Genomic DNA, 22,647 nt, shown 5'->3' on the forward strand with positions numbered 1-22,647 from the left:
AAGTAGGGGACAAAGATTAAGTTCTCATTAATTTTCAATAACATAAGTGTTTTTATTGTATGGCTGAACTGGTCCGCGATGAAAAGGACAATTCTGATTGGTTCTCTTAGCGGTCCGAACTTTGCATTACGGGCCGCCAAGATGAACCGCTCACGATATTAATTTCGGCGAATCGCTTTTTCAATTCATTGTACAAAATAAACATTTTTTTCGGGGGACAATTTCAGTTAAATATTTACAAAAAGCGACGTGAGAAACGTAGATCAGTGCTTACTTTTCGCGCGCACGATTGCCGAGAATGGGTCGCGGAAACACATTAAAATTTATCGGCAGAACAAAAAGAGCCATTATAATAAATACTCAATTTGCGGCTCGTTTCATAAACCTGCAAAAACAAAACAACGAGACCAACATTTCTCCAGTACGGACCGAACAAACTAGTTGAATAACGCATGTGTAACATTTTAGAAACTATAATTAGCGATAATAGTAATTTAATCTAACGACGATGATTACGTGGAGTATCGGAACGCGGTTCAGTTTTGCATTCTTAAATTCTCAGTAAAGCAGCAGTTTGTTAATTTTGTTTTTCTTCATTTTGGCGAGCAATCTCCTGCTTTGTTTTGTTTACGAATGTAAAGTTGAGACACGCAAAGTAGTGAAATAAGGCCGTTTAGACGTGCAGAAAACACCACGCATGTTTTTGTCAAATTCGGGACAGGAAACATCTGAGGTCTTCGCGTTGCCAGGATGAATTCAACTTTTGAACGTTTAAATCAAATTTAGTATTTGTGATTACAGCGTTTAAATATTTATGTTGAGATTTTTGTCTTACGTAATATTGTCCCTGTGAAGCCCCTTTGGAAATTTGACGGTTTAGCGGTTTAGTTTATTTATGTTTCCAGGTAGATCAATAAATTCATTGGTAACATTTATTTCATCGCAATTAGTGATTCCATCGCAGTAAGTGCAAGCTCTTCAAGCTTGTGAAGCCGTATAAGGAGGTCTATGGGCAGGCCTGTAGCGAAAACTTAAACTTAAAAAAGGTTAACGATGGATGATGATTCATCCGAAACGTGTTTTGTCATTTAATATAAGATTTGAATTTCAAATACATCGTGTGGTTTAAGCAAAAACTGTCAATTTACACAAAATCTCAAGCCCCTGGCTTTGGAGGCTATCAGAGACCTTTAGAGCTACGTTAACCGCAAACATCTAACTACAGTTTGAGGTTAGGCGTTTGACGTTTTCCGTTCGCCGTTCGGACGCTAGTCGATTTAGATCGAAGTAAATTGGAGCGAATAGAAATCAACTCCTCAATGCATTGGAAATTGTCAAAATTACGCCCACTGAGGAAAACAGGAAAGAAACAGTATGTTTTCTAGCACGTGCAGCTTTCTAAAGAAATACATCATCATAAAACATACATTCAACTTAAGCCGCTGCCATATTGGCACCTTTCTACAAACAACAATAAAAGGCTAGGCAATTACTTATTTGCCGAAAAATTATAACCAAATTGTAGAAAAAGGGTTACTTTATTCCATTTCGGCATTTGAACGTGGCATAAAATAAAATTCAAGGCAATAAAACTTTAGGTAAATGACTCGCGTGAAACCTCTTGACGTTCAAAAAGTGTGTCGAAAACCTGAAACATGACGTCTGGCTATGGTCATGTGACCCGTATTTGCGTTAACGTGGATCTAAAACAAAGTCTCTAATAATGCGTTAAAATTACCATAAAGCACTTACTGTGTGAGGGTGCAAGCCTTACTCATCAGAATTGCTATTGCTAAAAAGTAAACTTGCATTCAAAAGAAAAGCAAACATAACGACCAGTGGCTCAATTTAACAACTCTGAACTGATGTCTTGAGGGTTAACCCAAGCAACAAACATGGCCGAACCATCGAAGGAGATTTACGTTTCTGTTTCTCTTGGTATTCTCTCGGTCATTATCGTGGTGGCAAATTGTTCCGTTTGCGCTCTTGTTTGTTTTAACAAAACTCTACGAACCTACACAAACTGGTTAGTATTGTCACTCGCTGTATCGGACATTCTAACAGGAGGTGTTTTGCTGCCTATATTACTCATCAAGCCCACATCGCTTGTGACAGACTACTTCATTACCTTAATACTACTCTCTGGCGTCGCTAACATTTGCGCAGTGACTTACGATCGCTATGTTGCTATAATCAAGCCGCTACTTTACCCGTATCTCGCACCGAAGCTTTTCAAAAGAGCCATCGTAGTTTCGTGGCTGATTCCAGCCATATACACCGTACTTCCGTTAGCCTGGGACAAGAATCCCACCAAAACAATCCACATTGTGTACGTGGTGTGCTTGGAGTTCTTTGGTGTTATCGTGCCTTACATCTTTGTAACCTTCGCCTATGTTCGGATTTTCAGACAAGTACGACGAAGCTTGACCATGAGGAAAAACTTTGAATCCGCGAGAGAGCAGAGAAAGGAGCGTCGACGTATCTCATCAGACGCCCAGGTGGCGAAAGTCTTTTGCATAGTCTCCACGGCATTCTTACTCTCTTGGTTGCCGATCTTGTACTTAACCACCGTCTACAATGTTTTGAATCGGTCTGACCTTCTTCCTTGTGTTTTGGACACTATTTCGCTTTTCACAGTAGCGACTAGTTCGCTTGTAAATCCACTAATATATGCTTTCCTAAAACCGGATTTCAAAGTGGTCATTCGGAATTTCTGTCAAAAGAATTCTCAGATGGAAGGCTTCTCGAAGAAACAAAGCATTCCTTCCTCGTCTCGTGGGGTAGGAACAGAGAAAAACACGAAGCATAAAGACCAGACAACAGAAAAACACGAGGGCAAGGAGTGTGACACGTACTTGTAGGAATACTCTGGGAATTCAACAAAGGGTCTCACGACTGTCTCCCTGGTTTGTTGGTTTTTCAGGAGAAACAAGAACGACGCTCGTTATAGAAATGTTTGAAAGTCGACACACTCTAGGGGACATGTTGCAGTGACAGTTTTTCCTCGTGTGATGTGCTCGTTTTGTTGTGGGAACAAAATCTTGTCTCGCATCTGGTACTCGTTAACCAGTAGGCGTGCTGTCCCTGCAAAATGCATCTTATACGTACACGAGAGGGCTAGTGCCTGCATCACGCCCTCTTGTCTAAAAATACTTCAGAATAAACGGTATAAAAACATGACATTTCAAAACTTTCCACAGGAGGCGGCGTGGCCGAGTGATTTAGGGCGCCGGATTTGAAATCTGGAGGTCCCTAGTTCAAATCCTCCGCCCTACCGCTATCTGGATTTGTTCTCGGTAGCCCCGAGTTCAACTCCTCGGCCACGTTGTGTAAATAGCCAACTGGTCAGCCTCCCACCAGCTGGGATTCTTAATAGTTTATGTTATATTTGAAATATTTGTTTATTTATTTACAGTGTCCCCAATTAGCACATTAGTGCTAAATACATCGACACTTAAATAAAGTGATTATTATTATTATTTCTTTAAGATGTGTTTACCTATCGCAGAACATCTGTGCTCTTCAATGCGTAGGCGGAGATGGCGTGTCGTGTGGCCTATATATTGTCCAAATGACATTAAAATTCATATTCAACACATTATTGGTTTACTAGTTAGGGCTTTGTTTCGGTAACTTTCATATCTTCTGAGATGTTCTTGCTTGTGCCGGAGGACTGGTTGTAATCAGTACGTGATCAATTTTCCTTCAAAAGTCGGATAGCTCTGCGTACAAAATTGGCAGATTTCTACTCTTTGAAGGGCAAGATGATGCGTGCAGGGCTGTGTTCTGGCGCGATACAGTTTTTGTTCTAGTTTTGGAGGTGTGAAATTTGTTACAAGGAGAATCACATTTTTTCCTCTGGAAATTTCATTTCCAAAAATATGGTTTTTAGGCTCTTGCATTCTTCGAATCAATAAGTTCTTTGAAATTGATTTTGTGATAAAAATTAACGCTATAAGGGATTGACGTTTCGACCGTTGAACGGTCATTTTCAAGTTCGGTGGGAGAATAAAATTATATGCACGTCGTTCCTATATTCTTGTATGAATAGATCTAGCGATGAGGACAAGCTGATCGTTTGTGTTTATTGTTAGGATGCCCTGAGCATGCCTCTGATAATGGGGCAAGGCCCCGTCCACACTGTGCCGGAGAAATTAAAAAACGGAACTTTGTTTCTCTGGTTTGGCCCATCGTCCACACTAATCCGTCATGAAAACGGAGCTTTTCGAAAACGCTCTTCAAACCGGAAGAATTTGAAAACGCCGGCCTTACGTTTAGTTTGGATGGAAAACATTTTGAAATCGAGCTTTTCGAAATGGATGGCTCCACGATATTCATGTGATTTCCTTGACCGAGATTTCCCTAAACACAAATCTAAAATGACCGGTAATTGTTGCGTTTTTTACTTCTCCGGTGTAGTGTGGACAAAAAACATCTGATGTGTTTTCAGAGTGAAAACGCCGTTTTTAAATTTCTCCGGCTTAGTGTGGACGAGCGCTCAGTCAGCAGTTCTGTCTGGCGTTTATTTCTGGAATGTAACTGCTTAAAGTGTATTCATGAAAAATAATTTCTGCTTATTTGACAGGCCTTTCAAAATATGGAAGAACGGCGTTTTTCTTTTTGAAAATCTTTTTTCGTTTTAGAGATCGATATTGACGTTTTTCTGTTATGCAAATTAGATCAGTGATGACGTCATATTGTTTGCAACTAAACATGGTAAAACACTGAATGAACAATATCTCTAGAAATATTGAAGCAGTGTTCTTGAAACTTGGCACCACAAATGTGCCTCACAAAAGAAACAAAATGACACCCTTAGTGCTATTGGGTTAGATGGTTCTTTGTTTAAGACAAAAACTGGGAATTTCAGTTTTTATTACGACAGCACCAGCGGCAAAACTGTTGTCATGGCAACAGCACTAAGGGTGTCATTTTGTTTCTTTTGTAATGCACATTTGTGGTGCCAAGTTTCAAGGACACTGCTTCAATAATTGCAGAGATATCGTTTATTCAGTATTTTACCACTTTTTAGTTGCAAACCTTATGATGACGTCCTCACCGATCTAATTTGCATAATAGCAAAACGTCAATGTCTCTAAAACGAAAACAGATATTTCAAAAAGAAAAACGCCATTCTTCTGTAGTTTTAAAGGTCTTACAAATAAGCAGAAAGTATTTTTGATGTCATATACGCTTTAGCTATAAAGCTAGCGGGCATCTGTTGATCAGCATCTGTGCACCAAATCAATTCGTTATTGCTCCCAGAACTTTCTCCAGTTAAATATGTAACGTCAGCGTTCAATTCCAAATGAAAATATGAATAATTACCCGCTGTCGTTCACGTTCTCCAAATGGGGCAGAATTTGGTCATTTCACGTTGTTGTTGTAGAGGATGGTTAAGAAATGTACGTTTACAACGCAGGTGTACAAATTTTCAAGGTTCTTAATTTAAGTAGCCACGACGGCGACGCCGAGGACAACTTCGATTGTAAACAATATCAATATATCTTTTAAATACGAATCTTGCGAGAAGTGATTTAGTTCGTTTCTAACTGTCAAGCAAACTTAACGTGGAACACAGTGTTGCATTGGAAATAGAACTGAATTTAAAGAATTAGCCATCGGTAGTTTATGTTCTTCAGACAACGCAGACTTTGGTCATTTCACGTTTTTTGCAGAGCACTGCAAAGAAATATACCAAGAATTATAACGCACGTGCACAGGTATTGTTTTGCTCATTAAGTGTGGTTTTCCGTTGGCTGAGGAACGAAAGAAGCGGAAAACGTTTTTCTCACACACGGCTGGGAGTCTGGGTACAGGTGTGCGGGGGTGGGGGTGGGGTTCAGGTCACGTGGCTTGTGTATGGTTTCAGTTTTTGTTTTGCCATCCGCCATTGCCTGACATGTGTGTTTAGTTCTTTAAATTTTCAGTCTGTTCGTCTCGCTTGTTTGCTGTGTTCTCGATTTCTTCCGTTTCTGATGGCAAAGGATAATTCTCGTACGAAATCTAGAGCGGCTAAACGGCTTGAACCCTACAACAAGAGCCCAACGAATTGTTCTTCCGGGCGAAGCGGCGATGATCGGACATCTGATCGCAGTTCTCGTGGCGGGTCGAGTAGGAGTAGTATGTACGTTCTTCGCCTCTCCGCGTCTCTTTAGAACCACCGGACTGGGCGAAGGAGCCTCTGAAACAGCAGTAAGCCAATGCTACCGAATTGAAGCGCTTACAGAGCGAAATGGCGAGCTCGAAATCTCAGAACGCTGAGAACCCCGTGCAGCAGATCCAGAGTTTCGCTTCGCCGGTAAAAAGAAGCAATACCAACTAAACAAGGAAGTATTAGAAAAAATTGACGAAGCGCTGGCGACGGATGACGGCGAGGACTGTACTAAAGAGCTCACCGAAGGTAAGGATTTGCTCGTGGAAAGGAACAAGAACATCTTACTTGCCGAAAAGTACGGCTGGGATACGGTCGCTTGCTATACCGCCGATCCGCTTGCTAGCGACTCGGATGACGAAAAGAAGATACGGAAGGCCGTGAAGGAAAGCAAACAGTTGAGGGAGGAATAAAAAACGAGCGGCTTCCCCCAAGGTTCCGAAGGCTAAAGGAGTTATTCCACGTGCTTCGGAAAGGAGGGTTATCCTCGACCGCAGTAATGCGAGTTACGCGACGCCATTAGTGGCGGGAAAACAGAGTCAGTCACGTGACGGGCGGTCTGTCTGTTTTCGTTGCTTCAAGCCAGGACACTTTGCCAGGTAATGCCGTGCTGCCAACGCCCAGAATGGGGCAGGAGCCGTTGGACAGTCCACAGGAAACTATCAACAAAGAAGCCAATGAATTCCTGATGTCCGGAACGGCCAACGATCTCTGCTGTGATGGTTCTGTGAGTGACTCCTTATATGATATGATCAGAGATGATTTATTTGTTGACGTTAATCATAGTTGTGTTGTTGTCAAAGGTCACTTGAGAGAGAACATTGCTTTCTGGCAAAATATCGGTGCAAGTAATTGGCTACTGAGAGTTATTCGTGAAGGTTATTGTTTGCCGTTTGTTGAGTTACCTGAGGTGAAGTTTTTTCAGAATCACAGGAGCGCGTTATGCAATGCTGAGTTTATGTCTGCTGAGATTTCTAAATTGCTGAAGTCGGGTGCATTGGTGGAGGGTAGTCCTGCGGACCTTCTTGTGTGCAGTCCATTGGGCGTAGCCATGAACAGTTCAGGGAAACTTAGGCTTATTGTGGATTTACGCTATGTCAATCAACATCTCCGATCATGTAAATTCAAGTACGAGGACATACGTACAGCAGCTGATTTGTTCCAAAAAGGTGACTGGTTCTTTAAATTTGAATATACCAGTGGATATCACCATTTAGAAATTTTTCCAGAGCATACAAAGTTCCTTGGCTGCTCTTGGACGGTTGATGGTTCCTGTAAGTTTTTTAAGTTTACCGTTTTGCCTTTCGGCCTTTCAGTTGGACCTTTCATCTTTACAAAGATCCAAAAAGCCCTGACGAAGCACTGGAGAAGGCACGGAATTCGTTTATTTACTTACCTAGATGATGGTGCAGGGGCGGATTCTGATTTCTCTGAAGCACAGCGGGTTTCGGACATGGTGCAAGCGGATGTGCGGCGTAGCGGTTTTGTGGCCAATGATGTGAAGAGCCAGTGGGTACCAGTCCAATCCGGGGAGCTGTTGGGTTATGTCCTGAATTTACGTGCCGGAACTTTTCAAGTCCCCCAACGAAGGGTAGATACTTTTCACCATGTGCTAAGGGATGTTATAGCTCATAAGTTTGTAGTATCTGCACGCACGGCAGCCCGGTTCACAGGACTCCTGGCTTCCATGAGTTTGACGCTGGGTCCAGTGGTACGCCTTTGGACTAGAAGCTTATACCGGACATCCTACAAGCTGCTTCGTGGGACAGCCCTTTCCAGTTATCTGCAGATGCCCAAGGTGAGATTGTTTTCTGGGAGAAGAATTATCGTAATACAGGCTATCCGATTTGGGCTCCTAGTCCGAAGCCTGAAGTTTTGACTTACTCAGATGCTAGTGATTCTGGTTGGGGCGGATTTGCTGTTCAGGTTGGGGGACAAGTGGCAGTAGGAAGTTGGTCAGTCGATGAGAGTAACAAGAGCTCCACCTTCCGGAAACTGCGGGCAACTGGTCTAGTTCTGAAGTCTTTTGCTCCCCTGCTAAGAGGCAAGGAGGTTCTACACAGAACTGACAATAAGAACACTGAGATCATTCTCTCGATAAGCAGCCGCAAATCCGACCTTCGCAATGAGGCAGTTAATATCTTTAGGCTGTGCAGGGAGTTTAACATTCGTCTAACCGTGGGATGGATCAGCAGGGATTTGAATGGGGTTGCTGACGAGCTGTCGCGGATTGAGGATTCAAACGACTATAAGCTCGATCCTTCATGTTTTGCTTACTTGGACAAGTGTTTGTGTCCTCACACGGTCGACCGGTTTGCGAGTGTGAAGACGAGGCAGTTGGACAGGTTTTGTAGCAGATTCCTCAACCCTGGTTGTGAAGCTGTTGACGCCTTTACTGTCTCATAGGCAGGAGATTACAATTGGCTGTTTCCTCCACCATACCTGGTTCCTCGTGTTTTGCGCCACATGTCAGATGGAGGGGAGGATGGAACCCTCTTAGTCCCGGAATGACACTCTGCACCCTGGTGGCCCCTACTTATTAGGGAGTTTAAGCAAATCACTACGGCTGTTGCTACTACGGCTGCCGTGACTGAAAAGGTCTGGGGATAGTACGTCTCGGTGGTTTGCCAAATTTTAAGTTTAGCAAGCAAAGCGAAATGCAAAGATGAAACAAACATCGGCTAAGGAGTTTAAAATCTCTTTTATTTAGTTTCTTACAGCCAAATGGCTTCGCTCAAAGGACGACGGCCGTTATTCGCCTTCCTAGGAGGAACATGCAGATTATTTCTGAGCGAAAGCGAATGCCATACACTTTGTACCATAACAATTTGATGGATGAAATATATAATTTCAGAGACAAATATCTCAAAGAATATCGAGTGAAGAACACAAATATCAATACTCAAAGAAGCAAAATAACATCGTATAGTTATCCAGATATAAAACATCTTGACTAAACCCTAAAAGCAAACTTAACCGAAGAAAAAACAACCTCGTGCTCAACACGAATATTTCACTTGACTCACTTCGCCATTCCAACACCTTTGCCACAACTTATCGTAAATTCAGGATACGGATTTAAAAGCGTATGAGAGGCAACCTTGACACAATCTTTGACTCAAACTGACTTTAAAGGATACAGTATTCAATGGAATTCTTAAAATGCCGATATGTCCTTTGAAAAGGGCCAGAGAAGCGAAATAAACCCAACGTTGTTGCCACTACGGCAAAACATCCCGACTCACGTAATCAGATTTCACGCTACGGCTAGATGCAACCGACGTACATGCGCAGTGTCTCATTCTGGGGAAAATTTACTTCCGGCAGCCGTATCAGCGCCAGCCGTAGCGATTTGCTTAAAGTCCCTATTACCAAGCGTGGTACGTGGAGGGGGTTTGTAACAACCTCCCTCAGGATCCAACCTTATGAGGGCCTCTTTATTCCAGGAGCAGCTGCCAGCTGTGTCTTTACAACAGGTGTGCCACCATTTGGACTACTGGCACTTCAGCTTTGCCTCTGTGGCTCCCATGTTGGGACTTAGACGCCTGCTTGCTGCCTTATGTTACGCATTATTCTAGCGACAAGACACAGCTGCTGGTGATACCTTGGCGATCCAATCATGTCCTTGTTGGCTGTTGCCATGCACGTCATCAGGTCTGCTGTTGTTTGAGTTACAAGCTTGTTATGGGCACCTGTTTGTTTTTACCCAGCTGTTATGGCTTAATTATCAGCTGTTTTGGCTCCTAAGGCCTGTTATGGGCTCCAAGCTGTTATGGCTTCCTTAATCCTTCTGTTATGGACCCAAGTGTTAGTGTGTGTACATGCATGCGGATCTGCTCCTCTTTTATGGTATGTGTGCTTACTGGATTTGTTTCTGCTCTTATGGCATTTATCATTGTGTTGCAGCTGCACAACCCTTGGTGGAGGAGGTCACCTTTCTAGCTGAATTTCGTGCAGATCGTTTTGACCATCCAGAATTGCAACAGCTAGCAAAGGTATTACCAGCTGTATTGGTTCGTGATCGCGCTGCTACAACAGTTGCGACTTATCTGCGCGCTTATAAATCTTGGAAGTCATGGGCCAGTCGTCATGATGCTGCTTGTATCTCTCATTCAACAGACCCGGCCAGTGTCGTCGGTGAATTCTGCAGTGTACGGTGTGAGTTGGGTTCATAAAAAGAGTGGTTATCAGGAGCCGAGTAAGTATCCGGTAGTGAAACAAGTGGTTGATGCTGCCAGGCGAATTCTTGCCAGACCAGCTGAACGTAAAGAGCCATTGTCTTCTGTTCTGGTGCGGAAAGTGATCGGTCGCCTTGAGAAGGGTAACCTTGGTGACCTCCAGCGGGCAGCCTTGTTTTCCCTGGGTTTCTTTGGTTTTCTTCGATGGGATGACTTGCGCCATTTCTCAGTAGACAGTTTTTATTTTGCTGATTCCCATGTAGCTATTTTTCTGGAAAAACGGAAGAATGATCAGTTCCGCGAGGGGTCATGGGTTTTTGTCGCCCGTTGCAGTACCCTTGCCCAGTCAAAATCATTGAGAAATTCTTGAGAATTGCAAACCACTCCAAAGGCTCTCCGTTATTTCGACGCGTGTGGCATACCAAGAGAGGAGTTCGTCTGCGGAAAGAGGCTGTATGTCTTACAGTCGGGCAAAGGAGCTGATCAAGGAGGAGCTTGGCAAGGAAGGTCAGGCCCCCACTAAGTTTGGAATCCATAGCCTGTGTTCAGGAAGAACTTCTGCGGCAGCAGCTCTCGGTGTGCCAGACAGACTCTTCCAGAGACATGGAGGTCGGAGAAGTGAAAGGGCTCGGAACAATTACGTAAAGGAGTCTTTAGACTCGCTTCTACTTGTTACGAAGTCAATTTAGGATGACTTTGGCATTGTTTTTTTTAATTCTGTTTGTTTATGCCAACAGCTGGCGAAGTGAGAGAGCTAGGAACAATTTACATAAATAATGAGTCCTTAGACGCGCTTCTACTTGTTCAAAGTTAATTAAGAATGCACATTGACATTGCCTTTGCCTTTGATTCTATGTTGTTTATGCCAACAGCTTGTTTCTCGTATTTAGTTACTAGACATTCAAGGAACTCTATTTCGATCATTACATGTCCACTTTTACCATCGAAATAGCTTTTTGTGCGTGCAGAAAGTATGTTATGAGTTGAGTTTTCCTATATTCTGCGCTCTTTGCGTTATACATTTGTGTGGTTCGGCTTGGCATGGCTCCCAGCGGTGTGTGATAAGTGCGGTTTTCCGTTGGCTGAGGAACGAAACAAGCGGAAAACGTTGTTCTCACTCACGGCTGGGAGTCTGGCTGCAGGTGTGCGGGGGGTTTCAGGTCACGTGGCTTGTGTAAGGTTTCAGTTTTTGTTTTGCCATCCGCCATTGCCTGACATGTCCCACCCCCCACCCGTGAAGTACTTGTAGAATGTGTTAAGTTGAGGTGAAATTATTCTCTAGCCACTTTTTTGTCATTGTAAGACAATTATGTTCTTATGTTAATAAAGGTCAGGCTGTCTGGTTCGGCTTGGCATGGCTCCCAGCGGTGTGTGAGAAACCTTTTGTTTAGCAACGTTACCGTTCCTTTTGCCGTTGTGGTTCTCTTAAACTTCCTGTTATCACTACAACTCGTGGATTACTTAACAGGAAATTTAAACGTTTCCGTAGCGAGCGTTTTTCATGTTGCCTTTGAGAACCAACAAACAAGTAAGACGGTCGTGAAATCCTGCGTCGAACTCTCGGAGTATTTTTACAACTTCGTGTCATACTCTGACGATGAATTGCTCTCGTGTTTTTCTATTGTCTTGTCTTTTTGCTTCGTCTTTTTCTCTGTTTTTGCCCAACGAGACGAGGGAGGAATACTTGGTTTCTTCGGCACGACTTTCGTCTGAGAGTTCTTTCGACAGAAATTTCGAATGACCACTTTGAAATCCGGTTTTAAGAAAGCGTATATTACTGGATTTACAAGCGAACTAGTGGCTACTGTGAATAGCGAAATAATGAACAAAACACCAGGAACAAGGTCCGGCCGAACCAAAATACTGTTTACGGTAGTTAAGTACAAAATCGGCAACCAAGAGAGTAAGAATGCTGTGGAGGCTATGCAAAAGACTTTCGCCACCTGGGCGTCTGATGAGATACGTCGACGCTCCTTTCTTTGCTCTCTCGCGGATTCAAAGTCTTTCCTCATCGATAAGCTGTGTCGCACTTCTCTGAATATTCGAACATAGGCGAAGGTTACAAAGATGTAAGGCAAGACAACGCCAAAGAGCTCCAAGCAAACAAGGTACACAATGTGGATTGTTTTGGTAGGATCCTTGTCCCAGGCTAACGGAAGTACGGTGTATATGGTTGGAATCAGCCACGAAACTACGATGGCTCTTTTGAAAAACGTCGGTGCACGATACCGATAGACTAGTGGCTTGATTATAGCAACATAGGGATCGTAAGTCACTGCGCAAATGTTAGCGACGCCAGAGAATAGTATTAGGGTAATGAAGTAGTCTGTCACAAGCGATTTGGGCTTGATGAGTAATATAGGCAGCAAAACACCTCCTGTTAGGATGTCTGATACAGCGAGTGACAATACCAACCAGTTTGTGTAGGTTCGTAGAGTCTTGTTAAAGCAAACCAGAGCGCAAACGGAACAATTTGCCACCACGATAATAACCGAGAGAATACCAAGAGAAACGGAAACGGAAATCTCTTTCGATGGTTCTGCCATGTTTGTTGCTTGGTTTAACCGTCTCAAGTCATTAGTTGAGAGTGGTTAAATTGAACCATTGATCTTTCCTTGTTCTCAATACATTTAGAAGTGTTTCTCTATCTTAAAACGAGCAGACTTAAACAACATGTATTAAACAGAATTGATGCTAATTCATAATAGATATGAAAATGTTTTGTCCCAGCGGTCTCACTAACTTGCCGGGGGACCATTTGGCTTTTGAGCGAGGGGGGAGTGGGTAATTTGTTACAGGCACGAATGCTTGTAACATGCACTAAGAGTCCTTTTGGGGGGCTGGGGGGACGTGTTTGCCATGCTTTTTTTCGGCTCACTGAACGTGTGTGAATCTTTTTTCGGCAGTGTTGCATGAATGTTTTTTTTTTGGTCTAAACATGATTGCAGGATATCTATATCTTTTTAAAATCACCCACGCTTTCCCTCAAAAGTCAAATGGTTCACCCTTTATTAAAAATTTCCTTTCAAAACATGACAGGAAAGTCAAAAAATGACATTTTAATGGATTCCCAGGCGCCGGTTTATTATCTGTTTGTCTCAATTACCCAAACAAATATTTGAGCTCACAAACAGCTTGTCGTTGTGTCTGCTATCGTGTCAGGCCCACACTACGCCGGAGGAGTTTGAAAACGGAGCTTTATTTCTACGGTTAGGTCTACCGTTCACACTAACCGTCACGAAAGCGAAATTATAAGCATCGCTCGAGTTTATCTGTTACGATCGCAGCGAGGGTAGCTACCATATGAAACCAGCCTTAAGAATGCTATCTAGGGACCCTTTTAAAAACCATTTCAGTTTTCTTCTGCCACAAAAGTTTTGAGAACAACAAAGGAGTTAGTCGTGAAATCCTGTGTCGAACGCCCTGAGTATTTTTACAACTTCCTGTCATACTCTGACGATGAATTGCTCTCATGGTTTCCTATTGTGTGGTCTCAAGTCATTAGTTGAGAGTGGTTAAATTGAACCATTGATCTTTCCTTGTTCTCGATACATTTAGATGTCTTTCTTTATCCTAAAACAAGCGGATGCAATTGACAGAATTCATGCCAGTTAATAATAGATGTGACAATTTTTTTGTCGCAGCTGTCTCACTAACCCAGTTGGGGGTAGATCGTTTGGCTTTTGAGCGAGGGGGGATGGGTGATTTGTTGCAGGCACTAATGTTTGTAACATGCACTAGGAGTATTTTGAGGGGCTGGGGGGGACGTGTTTGCCATGCTTTTTTTCGGCTCACTGAACGTGTGCGAATCTTTTTTTGTTGCATGAATTTTTTTTTTGGTACAAACACGACTGCATATCTATAATTTTTTTCGTCAAAATCACCCACGCTTTCCCTCAAAAGTCAAATGGTTTACCCCTTATTAAAAATCTTCTTTCAAAACTTGACAGGAAAGTCAAAAAATGAAATTTCAATGGCTTCCCAGGCGTTTATTATAAATAAAATAAATAACTAAAAGACTTTATTTAACCTGAAAGGCCAATCAGTGATCACTGGATTACTGGTATTAACTGGCGATCAGAATTTACAGGGTCCGAAATTGCGCTTTCCTGGTCGCAAATGCGACTAAAACTTTTGCACTGACGACCAGAATTGCACAGCTGGTCGCCAGCGGGCGATTAACTATTTCAAGCCACGATAATTACACAAACTTTGTTTTTCAGCCAAATCGATTAAAGTAAAATTCAAAGCCGCCCGCTAATTGGTCACTTACTTTTTACCTTTCCGCTGCTTTTGAAGTATAAACCGATTTTCCTGTTATTATAAATCTACCACAACGTTTCACAGCTACGATAAGTGCGAAGCTTCGCCGCCATGTTTTTCCAGCGGTTTCCCATAACGTACGTATTGCGGGCGCAGACGGCCACGTGCGTTCTTTCGCCATGAATATTTATTCAGGCGATGTGGTGTCCAAAGACGTCCCGAACTCTTTCCGTAATTTATTACAAAGTGGAGACGGAACATCCGCGAAGAAATTAGGGGAAGATTTTGATATTCAACATGGCGATCCGTCGATCGTCTTGACAGAACGCGAAAGGAGAGATCGTTTTGAACATAGAGCAAAGAACCAAACGGCAGTTTTCAGTCGGGTACATTTCTTCTCCAAAAGGTAGAGACAAGAGAAGGTATAAAATTGACTTGAAACATTTGGCAGTCGCACGAAACTGCGTATATGGCCGGCGTTCGATTCATTCGTCGTGGGTTTTCAGTGGTAGCCGTATAAATAATCAGCGTGTTTGTATTTAATCTTATCGTTAGCGGAAAAATCGCCATCATTGCGGCCCCAAACGCGTTCTCTTCGTTCCGATTCTTAAAAGAAAAATTGGCGAGCAGAATTTTCCATCTGGCGACCAAAAATTTTGGTTTGTGTTTCGCTGCGAAGGAAAAATTTTATTGACACTTTTTGGCGACCACATTTTTCCATATCGCGACTGAAAAAGAAATTTTAGTCACCAGTTGGCGCCTGCCTAAAAAAGTTAATTTCGGACCCTGATTTACATGTAAGATACAGCTATTCATAAAATCGTACTTTAAATACTAAACATTTACATTAAAAATTACAGCCATTCTGGAGATTATGTAAAAACAAGCATTTAAAAAGAAGAGCAACAACAACAAACAAACAAGCAAAAAATTGAACCTAATTTACGGTACATACATGATTGATACGGTCTTGATCCATAAAAGGCTTAAAAATATGTGTTTTAAACTTAGAAATATGTGTTTTAAACTTAGAAAGAGTTTATGTCAATTGCCCAAACAAATATTTGAGCTCACGAGCAGCTCGTCGTTGTGTCTGCTATGGTGTTAGGCCCTGTCGACACTACGTCAAGGAAAACGCAACTTTATTTCTACGGTTAGGTCTACCGTCCACACTAACCGTCACGAAAGCGAAATTATAAGCATCGCTCGAGTTTAGCTATTGCGATCGCAGCGATGGTAGCTACCATATGAAACCAGCCTTAAGAATGCTATCTAGAGAACCTTTTAAAAACCATTTCAGTTTTCTTCTGCCACAAAATTGTTTTCTCTTTCGCAAATTATTATAAGTGAACGTCGACCGCAACGGCGAACTTTTCATGTTTCCAGTTTTAACCACTTATTAACCTAGAGTGAGGTCTTTACGCGAAAATCTCAAACCAAGAGCTTGCCGTATTGACCGAGTTTTTGTTTTTCATTCAAAAAGACAAGCCCGAAAGTTAGTATGGGTAGAAGTAGAGAGCTGCTACAAGCGGTGAATTAAGGAAGACCTCCTTCAAACGAATTAACAGTGAATTAAGGAAGACAAACGAGAATTGAGTAAAGTACGCTTGCAAACTCTCGAAATTGAGATGATTGTTTATAAGCGCTATATTGAAATCGCTAAGTATCTCTCGCTCTTTAATTAGTATTTGCTCTTTAATTAGTATTAGTATAGACCTTCTTTTAACCATTTCGTTCTCAATTATCATTAACTCGCTCTGCCTCTACTGTCTTATGTCAACAACCACGTTTTCCTACTTAATTTCTACATTATGTGTTATGTATAATATTTTGTTTTAATTTTGTTTATCTACTCAAATGATTTCTTTAATTTCCTTTTTTTTTTTTTTGCCCTCTTATTCTCTCTTTTAACTAAACTAAATAATACTGTTAAAGTAATAGCAGCTCGCACAGAATAGCTTTGCTAGCTGCGAACCACTAAGGCTTGTAATTCAATTATATTTTAACGATAACTGCACAAATTCTCGCGCGCTCATTGGCTAATTTATTGTCAATATGCGGACAGACACATGAATTTATAATTTATGCGATGCGTCAACAAGCGAGAGCGGACAATTTACAATTTGTTATCGTTAAAAAACAAATTGACGTCAGTTTTTCATACGTCTGTCCTGTTATTGACAGTGCATTTCGTCATAACATTGTCAAAGTACGCTGCGGATCCATTCGGCTATCGCCTCGTGATCCACGGCCACTTTGACAATGTTATGACGAAATTCATGATCAATAACCGGACAGACGCATGGAAAACTGACGTCAACTTGTTAAATTTATTACTGTTACTGACGTGGGTTACTGACGTTAGTTACTGACTTGGGTGACTTGACAGGAAGTTTAAACCGTCCTTTAGCGAGCGTCGTTCTTTTTCTCATGAGAACAACTAAGGAGGTAGTCGTGAAATCCTGTGTCGAAGTCCCAGAGTATTTTTACAACTTCGTGTCATACTCTGACGATGAATTGCTCTCGCGTTTTTTTATTGTCTGGTCTTTTTGCTTCGTTTTTTTCTCTGTTTTTGCCCGACGAGACGAGGAAGGAATGTTTGGTTTCTTGGTCACGACTTTCGTCTGAGAAGTCTTTAGACAGAAATTTTGAATGACCACTTTGAAATCCGGCTTTAGGAAAGCATATATTAGTGGATTTACAAGCGAACTAGTCGCTACTGTGAAAAGCGAAATAATGACCAAAACACCAGGAACAAGGTCCGGCCGAACCAAAATACTGTTTACAGTAGTTAAGTACAAAATCGGCAACCAAGAGAGTAAGAATGCTGTGGAGGCTATGCAAAAGACTTTCGCCACCTGGGCGTCTGATGAGATACGTCGACGCTCCTTTCTTTGCTCTCTCGCGGATTCAAAGTCTTTCCTCATCGATAAGCTGTGTCGCACTTCTCTGAATATTCGAACATAGGCGAAGGTTACAAAGATGTAAGGCAAGACAACGCCAAAGAACTCCAAGCAAACAAGGTACACAATGTGGATTGTTTTGGTGGGATTCTTGTCCCAGGCTAACGGAAGTACGGTGTATATGGTTGGAATCAGCCACGAAACTACGATGGCTCTTTTGAAAAACGTCGGTGCACGATACCGATAGACTAGTGGCTTGATTATAGCAACATAGCGATCGTAAGTCACAGCGCAAATGTTAGCGACGCCAGAGAGTAGTATTAGGGTAATGAAGTAGTCTGTCACAAGCGATTTGGGCTTAATGAGTAATATAGGCAGCAAAACACCTCCTGTTAGGGTGTCTGACACAGCGAGTGACAATACCAACCAGTTTGTGTAGGTTCGTAGAGTCTTGTTAAAGCAAACCAGAGCGCAAACGGAACAATTTGCCACCACGATAACAACCGAGAGAATACCAAGAGAAACAGAAACGTAAATCTCTTTCGATGGTTCGGCCATGTTTGTTGCTTGGTTTAATCGTCTCAAGTCATTAGTTGAGAGTGGTTAAATTGAACCATTGATCTTTCCTTGTTCTCAATACATTTAGATGTGTTTCTTTATCCTAAAACAAGCGGATGCAATTGACAGAATTCATGCCAGTTAATAATAGATGTGACAATTTTTTGTCGCAGCTGTCTCACTAACCCAGTTGGGGGTAGATCGTTTGGCTTTTGAGCGAGGGGGGATGGGTGATTTGTTACAGGCACTAATGTTTGTAACATGCACTAGGAGTATTTTGGGGGGCTGGGGGGACGTGTTTGCCATGCTTTTTTTCGGCTCACTGAACGTGTGCGAATCTTTTTTTGTTGCATGAATTTTTTTTTTTGGTACAAACATGACTGCATATCTATAATTTTTTTCGTCAAAATCACCCACGCTTTCCCTCAAAAGTCAAATGGTTTACCCCTTATTAAAAATCTTCTTTCGAAACTTGACAGGAAAGTCCAAAAATGAAATTTCAATGGATTCCCAGGCGTTTAAAATTTTGGTTTGTGTTTCGCTGCGAAGGAAAAATTTTATTGACACTTTTTGGCGACCACATTTTTCCATATCGCGACTGAAAAAGAAATTTTAGTCACCAGTTGGCGCCTGCCTAAAAAAGTTAATTTCGGACCCTGATTTACATATAAAATACAGCTATTCATAAAATTGTACTTTAAATACTAAACCTTTACATTAAAAATTACAGCCATTCTGGAGATTATGTAAAAACAAGCATTTAAAAAGAAGAGCAACAACAACAACAAACAAACAAGCAAAAAATTGAACCTAATTTACGGTACATACATGATTGATACGGTCTTGATCCATAAAAGGCTTAAAAATATGTGTTTTAAACTTAGAAATATGTGTTTTAAACTTAGAAAGAGTTTATGTCAATTGCCCAAACAAATATTTGAGCTCACGAGCAGCTCGTCGTTGTGTCTGCTATGGTGTTAGGCCCTGTCGACACTACGCAGGAGGAGTTTGAAAACGCAAATTTATTTCTACGGTTAGGTCTACCGTCCACACTAACCGTCACGAAAGCGAAATTATAAACATCGCTCGAGTTTAGCTATTGCGATCGCAGCGATGGTAGCTACCATATGAAACCAGCCTTAAGAATGCTATCTAGAGAACCTTTTAAAAACCATTTCAGTTTTCTTCTGCCACAAAATTGTTTTCTCTTTCGCAAATTATTATAAGTGAACGTCGACCGCAACGGCGAACTTTTCATGTTTCCAGTTTTAACCACTTATTAACCTAGAGTGAGGTCTTTAGGCGAAAATCTCCAACCAAGACCTTGCCGTATTGACCGAGTTTTTGTTTTTCATTCAAAAAGACAAGCCCGAAAGTTAGTATGGGTAGAAGTAGAGAGCTGCTACAAGCGGTGAATTAAGGAAGACCTCCTTCAAACGAGAATTGAGTAAAGTACGCTTGGAAACTCTCGAAATTGAGATGATTGTTTATATGCGCTATATTGAAATCTCTAAGTATCTCTCGCTCTTTAATTAGTATTTCCTCTTTAATTAGTATTAGTATAGAGCCTCTTTTAACCATTTCGTTCTCAATTATCATTAACTCGCTCTGCCTGTACTGTCTTATCTCACCAACCACGTTTCGCTACTTAATTTCTACATTATGTGTTATGTATAATATTTTGGTTTAATTTTGTGTATCTACTCAAATGATTTCTTTAATTTCCTACTTTTTTTATCTTATTCTCTCTTTTAACTTAACTAAACAAGACTGTTAAAGTAATAACAGCTCGCCCAGAATAGCTTTGCTAGCTGCGAACTGCTAAGGTTTGTAATTCAATGATATTTTTACGATAACTGGACAAATTCTCGCGCGCACAGTGGCTAATTTTCATTGTCAATATGCGGACAGACACATGAAGTTATAATTTATGCGATGCATCAAGGAGCGAAAGCGGACAATTTGACAATTTGTTACCGTTAAAAAACAAATTGACGTCAGTTTTTCGTGCGTCTGTCCTGTTATTGACAATGAATTTCGTCATAACATTGTCAGTAGTCTTTGGTTTTACTCGGCTGTCGCCTCGTGATCCACAGCTACTTTGACAATGTTATGACGAAATTCATGATCAATAACAGGACAGACGCATGGAAAACTGACGTCAATTTGTTAAATTTATTACCGTTACCGACGTTCAGCTCGTGGGTGACTTGACAGGAAGTTTAAACCGCCCTTTAGCGTTCTTCTTCTTCGTTCTTCTTCTCATGAGAACAACAAGGGAGTTAGTAAGTCGTGAAATCCTGTGTAGAAGACCCAGAGTATTCCTTCAAGTTCGTGTCATAGTCGGACGATCAATTGCTCTGGAGTTTTGCTATTGTCTGGTCTCTATGCTCGGTGTTTTTCTCTTTTCCTGCCTGGCTTCGTTTCTTCGACAAGCCTTCCATCTGAGAATTCGTTGACAGAAATTCGGAATGACGACTCTGACATCCGGTTTTAGGGAAGCATGTATAAGTGGATTTACAAGCGAACTAGTCGCTAGTGTGAAAAGCGAAATAGTGAACAAAGCACGAGGAAGAAGGTCAGGGCGATTGAAAACACTGTTGACTGTTCACTCGTGGGTGTCTTTGAGAACCAACAAACAAGTGAGACGGTCGTGAAATCCTGTGTTGAAGTCTCGGAGTATTTTTACAACTTCGTGTCATACTCTGACGATGAATTGCTCTCGTGTTTTTCTATTGTCTGGTCGTTTTGCTTCGTCTTTTTCTCTGTTTTTGCCCAACGAGACGAGGGAGGAATGCTTGGTTTCTTTGGCACGACGTTCGTCTGACAAAGCTTTCGACAGAAATTCCGAATGATGACTCTGAAATCCGGTTTTAAGAAAGCATATATTAGTGGATTTACAATCGAACTAGTCGCTACTGTGAAAAGCGAAATTGTGTCCAAAACACCAGGAAGAAGGTCAGGCCGATCCAAAACACTGTAGGAGGTGGTTGAGTATAAGATCGGCAACCAAGAGAGTAGGAATGCCGTGGAGACTATGCAAAAGACTTTCACCACCTGGGCGTCTGATGAGATACGTCGACGCTCCTTTCTCTGCTCTCTCGCGGATTCAAAGTCTTTTCTCACGGTCAAGCTTCGTCGCACTTGTCTGAAAATCCGAACATAGGCGAAGGTTACAAAGATGTAAGGCAAGACAACGCCAAAGACTTCCAGGCAAACAAGGTACACAATGTGGATTGTTTTGGTGGAATTCTTGTCCCAGGCTAACGGAAGTACGGTGTATATGGCTGGAATCAGCCACGAAGCTACGATGGCCCTTTTGAAAAGCTTCGGTGCGAGATACGGGTAAAGTAGCGGCTTGATTATGGCAACATGGCGATCGTAAGTCGCTGCGCAAATGTTAGCGACGCCAGAGAGTAGTATTATGGCAATGAAGTAGTCTGTCACAAGTGATGTGGGCTTGATGAGTAATATAGGCAGCAAAACACCTCCCGTAAGGATGTCTGACACAGCGAGTGACAATACCAACCAGTTTGTGTAGGTTCGTAGAGTCTTGTTAAAGCAAATCAGAGCGCAAACGGAACAATTTGCCCCCACGATAATAACCGAGAGAATACCAAGAGAAACAGAAACGTAAATCTTCTCGGGTGGCTCGGCCATGTTTGTTGCTTGGTTTAACCGCCTCCAGTCATTAGTTGAGAGTGGTCAAATTGGACCATTGATTTTTCCTTGTTCTCGATACATTTAGATGTGTTTCTTTATCCTAAAACGAGCGGATGCAATATACAGAATTCATGCTAATTCATAATAGATATGACATTTTTTTTGTTGGAGCTGTCTTATTAACTTGGGTGTAAATCATTTGGCTTTTGAGCGAGGTGGGAGAATGGGTGATTTGGTACAGGCACGAATGTTTGTTATCGTAAAAAAAACAAATTGACGTCAGTTTTTCATGCATCTGTCCTGTTATTGACAATGAATTTTGTCAAAACATTGTCAAAGTAGTCTACGGATCCGCTCGGCTGTCGCCTCGTAGCCACTTTGACAGTGATGAAATTCATGAGCAGTAACAGGACAGACGCATGGAAAGCTGACGTCAATTTGTTAAATTTATTACCGTTACTGACGTTCAGCTCGTGGGTGACTTGACAGGAAGTTTAAACCGTCCTCTAGCGAGCGTCGTTCTTCTCATGAGAACAACAACGGAGTTAGTAAGTCGTGAAATCCTGTGTCGAAGACCCAGAGTATTCCTACAAGTTAGTGTCATACTCTGACGATGAATTGCTCTGGAGTTTTGCTATTGTCTGGTCTCTATGCTCGGTGTTTTTCTCTTTTCCTGCTTGGCTTCGTTTCTTCGACAAGCCTTCCATCTGAGAATTCGTTGACAGAAATTCCGAATGACGACTCTGAAATCCGGTTTTAGAAAAGCATGTATAAGTGGATTTACAAGCGAACTAGTCGTTAGTGTGAAAAGCGAAATAGTGAACAAAACACCAGGAAGAAGGTCAGGCCGATTGAAAACACTGTTAACGGTCGTCAAGTACAAGATCGGAAAACAAGAGAGTATGAATGCTGTTGAGACTGCAAAAGA

At 41.8% G+C, this 22,647-nt stretch overlaps 5 protein-coding genes and 2 pseudogenes across 5 annotated transcripts in view; 3 read left to right on the forward strand and 4 right to left on the reverse strand.

Annotated features, from left to right (window-relative positions):
- The window catches only part of LOC110060814 (uncharacterized), a 67,043-nt gene that overhangs the window by 23,942 nt on the left and 20,454 nt on the right, over window positions 1-22,647 (forward strand). The window lies entirely within an intron of this gene.
- On the forward strand, window positions 9-9,073 carry LOC149106676 (adenosine receptor A2a-like). Its single transcript, XM_089297341.1, has one exon. The coding sequence runs from the start codon at window positions 1,896-1,898 to the stop codon at window positions 2,859-2,861; it is 966 nt and encodes a 321-aa protein (XP_089153467.1). The 5' UTR covers window positions 9-1,895; the 3' UTR covers window positions 2,862-9,073.
- On the forward strand, window positions 6,265-9,073 carry LOC149106677 (uncharacterized; annotated as a pseudogene).
- LOC149106678 (trace amine-associated receptor 9-like) lies at window positions 11,755-13,114 on the reverse strand. The gene has a single exon (XM_089297338.1). It carries the CDS (start codon window positions 12,876-12,878, stop codon window positions 11,904-11,906), a length of 975 nt encoding a protein of 324 aa, XP_089153464.1. The 5' UTR covers window positions 12,879-13,114; the 3' UTR covers window positions 11,755-11,903.
- Window positions 15,742-18,056, reverse strand: LOC149106679 (adenosine receptor A2a-like). The gene is made up of 2 exons (XM_089297337.1): window positions 16,179-18,056; window positions 15,742-16,142 (listed from the first exon to the last, which is right to left on the reverse strand). Exon 1 carries the CDS (start codon window positions 18,054-18,056, stop codon window positions 17,082-17,084), a length of 975 nt encoding a protein of 324 aa, XP_089153463.1. The 3' UTR covers window positions 15,742-16,142; window positions 16,179-17,081.
- LOC149106680 (histamine H2 receptor-like) lies at window positions 20,693-21,969 on the reverse strand. The gene has a single exon (XM_089297339.1). It carries the CDS (start codon window positions 21,714-21,716, stop codon window positions 20,742-20,744), a length of 975 nt encoding a protein of 324 aa, XP_089153465.1. The 5' UTR covers window positions 21,717-21,969; the 3' UTR covers window positions 20,693-20,741.
- LOC149106681 (uncharacterized) overlaps window positions 22,307-22,647 on the reverse strand; it is an 846-nt pseudogene continuing 505 nt past the window's right edge.

The sequence above is a fragment of the Orbicella faveolata genome, unplaced genomic scaffold (assembly GCF_042242905.1).
Source record: "Orbicella faveolata isolate gen_17 unplaced genomic scaffold, um_ofav_v1 contig_3, whole genome shotgun sequence".
In the NCBI taxonomy this organism is placed as follows: domain Eukaryota; kingdom Metazoa; phylum Cnidaria; class Anthozoa; order Scleractinia; family Merulinidae; genus Orbicella; species Orbicella faveolata.